The following is a 9,752-nucleotide window of genomic DNA, read 5'->3' on the forward strand; positions in this document are numbered from 1 at the left end:
AAAAAAAAAAAAAAAAAAAAAAAAAGCTCTGGAGTTGAATGGTGGTGATGGTCGCACAACTATGTGAATGTACTTACTGCTACAAAAATGTACAGTTAGAAATGGTTAAAATGATAAATTTTATACTATTTATAAAGTGCTCTGGGCTTTTTTTCAGAGTTTTAGCATGAGAGGATATTGACCAACTTCTTGGGCAACCTTTTAAAGTATGAAAGACTATTGCAGTGTGACATAAAAGCCTCTTACAATCTAACTGCTGACAACGTTGAACTTAGACTATAAGATAATTTTTCCTTTCTGAGGGCCTATTGATTTAATCTTATCTTGGACTCTTATTAAGAGATCTTAAGCCATCAAACAAAGTATGCTGATTCTGACAAAGGGACACACGATGCCTTGGCTCCATTTTACTTTGTATTTGTTTTCTTATATATTTTTAAGAACTTTAATGAAGCGTAACTGACATCCAATAAACTGCATATTTAAAGTGAACACTTTGATTGGTTTTGACATATATGTACACTACTGAAACCATCGACAACAACACAGAGAACATATCCATGCCCCCCCAAAAGTTTCCTCATGTCCCTTTGTAGTTTCTCCTTCCATCTCGTTCCTCACTCCCACCAGCCCCATCCTCAGGTAACCATTGATCTGCTTTCTGTCATTATAAACTAGTTTTCCCTTCTAGAATTTTGTATGAATGGGACAATGCAGAATGTACTCCTTTTTTCGGTCTGTCTTATCATACTCAGCATAATTTCGAGATTTATCCATGCCATTGTATTTATCAAGGATTCATCCCTTTTTATTGCTAAATAGTATTCATTATCTGGATATACTACAATCATTTTATAATCATTCATTTGTGATGGGCATTTGAGTTGCTTCTAATTTGGGGATATTACAAGTAAAGCTCCTACAAACATTCATATACAAGTCTATGCATAGAAACATGCTTTCCTTTCTCTTTGGTAAATAACCGAGTGGAATGGCTGGGTCATATGGTAGGTGTATGTTTACCTTTTTTAGAAACTGCAGAATGATTTTCCAAAGAGACTGTACAGTGTTTTATTTCCACCAGCAGTGTATGAGAGTTTCAGTTGCTCTACATCTTTACCAATTATTGATAGGGTCAGTCTTTAGCCATTCTGGTAAGTATGCAGTGGTGTCTCATTGCGGCTTTAATTTGCATTTCCTTAATGCCTAATGATGTTGATCATCTTTTCCTGTCCTATTAGTCATCTGTGTATCTTCTTTGGTGAAATGTATTCAAGTCTTTTACTGGGTTGTTTTACCATTTTTGAGTTTTTATGCACAGATGTTAAGTCCTTTATCATATATGTGACTTACAAATATATTCTCCCAGTCTGTAACAGGTCTTTTAATTTTCTTAAAAAGGTCTTTTGAAGGGAACTCCATTTTTTTCTTATTCCTAGGCTAATTGTTGGGGGATATAATTTAAATAATGCATTTTGAGTTTCCTAAGAACACCCTACACAGAAAATTATATTGAAACAGAATGCCAACTGAGGCCAAAAATTTTGAAACAGAATGCCAACTGAGGCCAAATGTACTGATTTGGTGATAATTGTTTGATGGGAACAAGTGTTTGGAGTACTATCCAACAAGTCAATTAACAAATTAAGTAATTAACGTGGTCCTGCTAAATTAAGAGTACACTTCTGTGCTGGCAATTCTAGTCCAATCTCAGAGTTTGATTGTTTTAAACTAACTATTCTAAGAGATTTTAGACAATTAAACTGATATTTATAAAGCAACAATTAACACTGAGAAAAAAAAGGATACATTCATAAAACAATTTCTTTTTCAGGCTCAGTAAGCACTGGTATGACAGATTTAGAGAAAATGTTTGCAATTAGCAAGACCTGGTTCTGGGTGCCCTTCACCTTCCGACTCCACTACCAGCTGTTGACTCTCTGTCTCATAACTAGACTAGTCGACACAGAAGTCCGTATCAGTGAGGGCCTTGCCTTCTCTGCTGGACAGACCTCAAGTGTGTCACATACAGAACTGGACCAGGATGGCTGCTGGACATTCCTCAGGAAGGGTAGTGGCTATGGTAGGTCCTCATGTAATCAAATGGGCTCCTGTGTAATTAAAAACCATTTCACATTCATTATCTGATCTAAACCACACACATACACACAAGCACACACAAAAAAACCTATGAAGAAGGCTTGCATGTTTCCATGTACTGATTTACTATTCATCTGTCCCTTTGGTACAGTATTCATTCAAATGTATAACCCACTTTTATTGGGTTATTTTCTTATTGTTGAGTTTTGAGAGTATTTTTAAATATATTCTAGACACAAGTCCTTTATCAGATATGTGATTTGTAAATAGTTTCTCCCAGACTGTGGCATGTTCTTTTCATTTTCTTCAGAGCATTTTATAAACAAGGTCCTGCATCAGATATATCTCAGGGCCTAAAAGTGCCTAATGACACCCAAAATTCCTAAATACCAGCTTTGTTAAGTGCGAAAAATACCATACAAATGTACACTGATATTACCCTGTATCTACATGTCCATATGGTTAGGCAATATTTACATAATATTTATGTTAACCAAGATGTTCACCAGGCCCTTCGAACTGCTTAAGAGTAGATAAAACTGCTCCACCCCCTAATCCATGTCCTCTCCACGATTTCCTTGGGAGGTAGATGGGTGGAGGTGGGAAGTGGCTCTGTTGTCATGGCTCTGCCTGCTGTCCCCACTGATTTGGTTCACGTATGGACATCTAGCCACCGTCTGCTTGTTTCCCCATACCATTTCAACCCTGGACACTATGATTTCTACAAACACGGGGACTTTGTGTGGGTAGCCACCTCTACTGAAGGTTTGAAGAAGATGGAGGACAGGATTTCATCACATTAGTGCACATAATTTCAAGTTGCCTGTGAGACATCCTTGTTCTTAAAAGTCCTTTGTTTGCCCTCATCAGAAATTTTTCACTGCTGCCTTATTCCAGGGAGCATCACAGCTCCAAGACCATCGGCTGTGTTTCTCTCTCTTTCCTCCTTAAAAACAGACACACAAAAACATGCTATTGATGTTGTGCTGTCTTTTGTGTTGCCATGTCCACAACCTCAAGATCTCACCTTGTATCTCAAGGGGCCCATTCGGTATTTTCCTAAACAAGTGCTTCCCTAGGGAGGTATTCTGGTGCCAGCTAAAATAATCACTTCACTCCTCATATGTAGCTATCTATGAAGATATGCTGCCTTATATGTGGCATAGTTGTTTAACATATGCAAATACTCAAACATGAGGTTTTAGGTTAACCTCTGTCATTCTTATTAGAATTAATATTAATTGTCATTTATCCTCTACTATGATGAACATACTTTTGATATTCTGGATGGACCAGAATGCTCAGCAGTGGCACAGTTATTCACAATTCTGCAGAAGAAGCCTCTCCTCTGTCCTCTAGTCCCCTGGACATACACACAGAAGGCCTTTCCAGGGCTGCCCCAGCCTCTCACTTTATTGGCCAATTTAGCTGTTTGGCCCGGGTGAACTTCTTTTTTAATTTTTAAATTTCTTTACTTTTTATTTTTAAAAAAATCTTTATTGGAGTATAATTGCTTTACAATCGTGTGTTAGTTTCTGCTGTATAACAAAGTGAATCAGCTATACATATACATATATCCCCATATCCCTTCCCTCTTGCTTCTCCCTCCCACCCTCCCTATCCCACCCCTCTACGTGGTCACAAAGCACTGAGCTGATCTCCCTGTGCAATGCAGCTGCTTCCCACTAGCTATTTTACATTTGGTAGTGTATATATGTCCATGCTACTCTCTCACTTCGTCCCAGGTTACCCTTCCCCCTCCCAGTGTCCTCACGTCCATTCTCTATGTCTGTGTCTTTATTCCTGTCCTGCCCCTAGGTTCATTAGAATATATATTTTTTTAGATTCCATATATATGTGTTAGCTTACAGTATTTGTTTGTCTCCTTCTGACTTACTTCACTTTATATGACAGACTCTAGGTCCATTCACCTTACTACAAATAACTCATTTTCCTTTCTTTTTATGGCTGAGTAATATTCCATTGTATATATGTGCCACATCTTCTTTATCCATTTATCTGTCGATGGACACTTAGGTTGCTTCCATGTCCTGGCTATTGTAAATAGAGCTGCCAAGAACATTGTGGTACATGACTCTTTGAATTATGGTGTTCTCAGGGTATATGCCCAGTAGGGGGATTGCTGGGATGTATGGTAGTTCTATTTTCAGCTTTTTAAAGTAACCTCCATACTGTTCTCCATAGTGGCTGTATCAATTTACATTCCCACCAACAGTGCAAGAGGGTTCCCTTTTCTCCACACCCTCTCCAGCATTTATTGTTTCTAGATTTTTTGATGATGGCTATTCTGACTGGTGAGAGGTCATACCTCATTGTGGTTTTGATTTGCATTTCTCTAATGATTAGTGGTGTTGAGCATTCTTTCATGTGTTTGTTGGCAATCTGTACTTCTTTGGAGAAATGTCTATTTAGGTCTTCAGCCCATTTTTGGATTGGGTTGTTTGTTTTTTTGATACTGAGCTGCATGAGCTGCTTGTATATTTTGGAGGTTAATCCTTTGTCAATTGCTTCATTTGCAAATACTTTCTCCCATTCTGAGGGTTGTCTTTTGGTCTTGTTTATGGTTTCCTTTGCTATGCAAAAGCTTTTAAGTTTCATTAGGTCCCATTTGTTTATTTTTGTTTTTATTTCCCTTTCTCTAGGAGGTGGGTCAAAAGGATCTTGCTGTGATTTATGTCATAGAGTGTTCTGCCTATGTTTTTTCCTCTAAGAGTTTTGTAGTGTCTGGCCTCACATTTAGGTCTTTACTTCACTTTGAGTTTATTTTTGTGTATGGTGTTAGGGAGTGTTCTAATTTCATTCTTTTACATGTAGCTGTCCAGTTTTCCCAGCACCACTTATTGAAGAGGGTATCTTTTCTCCATTGTATATTCTTGCCTCCTTTATCAAAGATAAGGTGGGTTTATCTATGAGTTTTCTATCCTGTTGATAAGATAGAAAACCCAAATATATCCATTGATCTATATTTCTGTTTTTGTGTCAGTACTGTGCTGTCTTGATTACTGTAACTTTGTAGTATAGTCTGAAGTCAGGGAGCCTGATTCCTCCAGCTCCATTTTTCTTTCTCAAGATTGCTTTGGCTATTTGGGGTCTTTTGTGTTTCCATACAAATTGTGAAATTTTTTGTTCTAGTTCTGTGAAAAACGCCATTGGTAGTTTGATAGGGATCGCACTGAATCTGTAAATTGCTTTGAGTAGTATAGTCATTTTCACAATGGAGACCGGGCAAACTTCTTTAGCATCCTCTTGGCTGCTCTAGGCATGCCTTTCACTCTGCATTTTGATGTACGGATCTTGTTTTTGACTCCTAGGCAAAAGGAAGCACGGCTGTGGAAGGGCTTTTGGCAGAACTGGGGTGTGGAGTCTCAGACTGTGGGGAGTTGGGGGGAGAGGGAAAGTTATCATTTTACGGGACCTTGCCTGGCTTGGGAGGACAGCAACAGCAGCAGACCCACCAGGATGGCACTTCTCTGTCCCACAGCTGGTGTTTTACCCAACTTGAGTCACAAGGGGGAGCCCCGAGTTCATTGTCTGCACGATAGTGTCTGCTCTAAAACTTTTGACTAAATTTCTTCTCAAAGCTGAATCCCTTAAAGGGAACACAGACTTCTGTGCTGCTCTAGGAGAAAGCTCGTAGATACAAATAATGTTGTATATGATTCTTACCTTTGTAATTCTTTTTTAACCTCCACTCACTAGCTATATGAGCGGAGGCAGTTACTAAACCCCTTGGAGACTTAGTTTTCTGTAAAAATCAATAACAGAATTATGCCTACCTGAGGGGTGCTTTTTTATTTTTGCGGTTCGCGGGCCTATTAACCGTTGAGGCTTCTCTCGCTAGCGCACAGGCTCCGGACACTCACCCATCCGCTTCGGGGCACGAACCCATGTCCCCTGCATTGGCAGGCAGACTCCCAACCACTGCGCCACCAGGGAAGCCTCCTGGGATGGGGTGCTTTTGAAGAGGACTAAATCCAGTTACATAGGTAGGAGCTCAGTTCAGTGCCTGGATGGTAGCTGCTAATCACAGAAACAATCAAAAATTCAGATTCCCAAAGGGTTCACTACAAAGACAGAAACCCAGCCATGCTGGCCAGGTTCCAAAGAGCTCCTAGGGAAACTTTATTTCCTCAGGGTAAGCCCTGGAATAAGTGAGTGCCCCCTGTCTCCCACCCGAATTTCCCTTTCTCCCATGCTCCCTGGTTTTTCACTTGGCCTAAAACAACTTAATCTGCTGCACCTGTCTTGGATTTGACTTTAGAGAGTATGTAGCTTCAGAGATGCAGAGCAGCAGAAAAAACAGATAGGATAGTCCTGAAATTCTGTGTGAACAGGGAAGGGGGAACCAGGAGCAGACTCACTTTTCTGAAAAAAAAAATGGGAAGAAACCCTAGCCAGACATCAGGGGTATCAGGCAGAGTTCTTTCTCCCTCTGGTGTCTGTACCCTGGAAGTCGACAGAGACCCCAGCTCTCCTAAGACACCCATACATCTTGGCTGTACCGTGAAGAGTAAAATAAAGGGACTGCTACTTAACAGTGTCACAGAAGTGCCTGGGACTTCTCGCTCTTAGGCTTGGCCGGAGGAGGGGGATGGGTACATAAATCAAATTGAAATGAAAACTGCCATGTTGACTTTTGTTTCATAAAAAGTTTATTTCCCATGGTAAAAGTTTAAATAAATAAATAATGTATAAATTAATTTTAAAAAAGCTTAAAGTCTTTAACTGTCCTTTCAAATCCAGTGCATTGCCTGTCAGTTATTTAAAGAACCTCCGCTGGTTGAAGAGCCTGACATCATTGGCAGCATTGTCCGTTCCCAGAGCCACAGGGGGGAGATCTTCAATTATGGAGGTAATCTGTAAGGCGGTTAAGGAAGGAAAAGTTCCTGAGGATTTCCACTCGCACTACTGTCCAGGCACAGTTGCTGTACTCCTTGGACTTCAGGTACTGCACGATCTGCAAGTAGTATTTCTTCAGGTGAAGAATGGTCACTACCCTGGTGAAGTTTTCCTTCTCCATTATTTCCTCCAGGATTTTCTCCAGACGATCCATCTGCCCATAGACTTCCACAAGGAGGTTCTCAGTGATGGTCTTAGTCCAGCCGGTGCTAGAGAAATTTCTTCTGAGAATACCAAAGATCTGCTGGAGCATCTCATAGGTGACCAATACGGCGTCTTCCTTCCGGAACTGCTGTGGTTGCTTAATCTCCTCAGGGACCTTGAAGTCCATCCTGTCCTCGAGGCAATGTTGAGGCATTCCAGGTAACTGCTGCAGGAGTTTCTGACACGCCAAATTGCTGCTCCTTTGTTGGAATTGAAGCAATCTGTAGCTCGTGGAAAGAGCTGTGGTGGAGAAGCACAACAGGAGAGCAATTTGGAGGATGCACCTGTGGGTCATGATGAAAACAGGAACAGCGTTATCGCGTCTACTACTAGATGCTGAAGCCAAGTCTTCAAGAGTTTGCAGTGTGAATGTCCTTTCTCCATGAGTGTGGTCTACTTATACAGGATGCCCCTCCACTCTTTCTGTTGGAGAGGAATTTCCCACTTTCAGTTCTCCCTTTCAGTTTTCCTATGTCATTTAACTTATTAGTTGTCTCTAAAATTCTTTTTCTTTAAGCTCCTTGTTATTTTCTTTTATCTATATTAGGGGGGAAAATATATACAAACAGTGAGGATTTCTAATGTTTTGTAAAGTTTCAGTGAATTGCTAAACGCTAAAGAAAAAAATAAGCCAAATCATTTTGAACTTGACTATTACAAGGTTCTTTAATTTGGAAAGGATAGTTTTCTTTTTCTTTTTGCATATTTTGAGATTTGGGAGGTGGTCTTTGTTTGTAAGAGAGTTTTCTTTTTCCTAAGAACTAGATTTAATTCCCAATACACTATTACAAATCAATAAATACATGCAGTTTATTATTTTTAAAAAGACACCTATTTTTCTTCTAACTAAAATAGAATGATGTCAAACTAAGTTGATCTGAATTCTTTTTGTAGGGCCTTAACCATAAGCAACGAGACATCACATAACTTTTTCAACCTTAATTTATTGCTTTATCTGGTAATCTCAGCTATCCAGAATATAACTGAAAACTAGAAAGTAAGTAATATCTCTAAGCAGGCAAAATGAATGTTACATGGGCCATGCATAAAAGTCCATGGTTCCTCTTTAGGGGGCCTTTGTGACCATTATTGAGGGCCAATGTATTTTTTGTACATACTTCTAACAATCTAAGTGTCTGATTTTCCATTTGCATGCAAATATATACCTCATATTAAAAGGAGGTCCAGAAGGAAAATGGAGGAAAACAATCAAGTAATCAGGGGATTTTACTATTGAGACAAGTTGTTCTAGCTCAATATTTCTGAGACCATTTTTGAATTCGAGTTTAGTAACTGATTTTGATAAGAGAGGACTCAGTAAAAAGAATCAAATTGTGATTTTTTTGTCCTGCTTATATAGACAGGTAGATGTAGGGTACATTTTTAAAGATTTCAAAACAAAAATAAGTTCTAATAATTATGATATTTAAAGTAATAACTTTCAGTTTTCAGGAAACCTTGCATTATCTTTCAGCCTGAATTTACTAAATCCACACTGTGGGCAGCTGTAGCATGAGCTGCTGCAGATTGTAATCCTCACTCTCATGGATCATACAGTTAAGCAGGGGACAAGAACATTTATCAAAGAAATACACAAAACTAAAAATGCAATGGTAACAAATGTTACAGAGGAGAGGTAAGTGATATTGTGGGTACCTATGATATAAGGGGACCTATGATATAAGGACACAATGTAGTAGAAGAAATCAGAGAAGACTGCCCTGAGGTAATGACACTGGAGCTAAAATCAGAAGGAAGATCAGATGGGACTGCATATGCAAAGGCCCTGTGGTGGGAGGATGCATGGTAAGGTAAAGGACTAGACTGAAGACCACTGTGATTTTCAAGTCAGAGATGGTCAGAGAATGTTTGTACCTGGATTTTTCCCCATGATAATAAGATAGCTAGGAGAACAAAAAAATAAACTCAAAATGGATTAAAGACCTAAATGTAAGGCCAGACACTATAAAACTCTTAGAGGAAAACATAGGCAGAACACTCTATGACATAAATCACAGCAAGATCCTTTTTGATCCACCTCCTAGAGAAATGGAAATAAAAACAAAAATAAACAAATGGGACCTAATGAAACTTAAAAGCTTTTGCACAGCAAAGGAAACCATAAACAAGACCAAAAGACAACCCTCAGAATGGGAGAAAATATTTGCAAATGAAGCACTGACAAATGATTAATCTCTAAAATTTACAAGCAGCTCATGCAGCTCACTATCAAAAAAACCAAACAACCCAATCCAAAAATGGGCAGAAGACCTAAATAGACATTTCTCCAAAGAAGATATACAGATTGCCAACAAACACATGAAAGAATATTCAACATCACTAATCATTAGAGAAATGCAAATCAAAACCACAATGAGGAAGAGGAGGAAGGGACGAAGTGAGAGGGTGGCATGGACTTATATATACTACTAAATGTTAAATAGATTGCTAGTGGGAAGCAGCCGCATAGCACAGGGAGATCAGCTCAGTGCTTTGTGACCACCTAGTTGGGTGGGAGAGGGAAGGTG

General features: G+C 39.2%; 1 protein-coding gene across 1 annotated transcript; it reads right to left on the reverse strand.

Moving 5' to 3' along the window:
* Nucleotides 1-6,961: 6,961 nt before the first annotated feature.
* Nucleotides 6,962-7,519, reverse strand: IFNB1 (interferon beta 1). Its single transcript, XM_024756155.1, has one exon. It carries the CDS (start codon nt 7,517-7,519, stop codon nt 6,962-6,964), a length of 558 nt encoding a protein of 185 aa, XP_024611923.1.
* Between the last annotated feature and the right edge of the window lie 2,233 nt (nt 7,520-9,752).

This window comes from Neophocaena asiaeorientalis, unplaced genomic scaffold, assembly GCF_003031525.2.
Source record: "Neophocaena asiaeorientalis asiaeorientalis breed wild unplaced genomic scaffold, Neophocaena_asiaeorientalis_V1.1 scaffold1013, whole genome shotgun sequence".
NCBI lineage: Eukaryota > Metazoa > Chordata > Mammalia > Artiodactyla > Phocoenidae > Neophocaena > Neophocaena asiaeorientalis.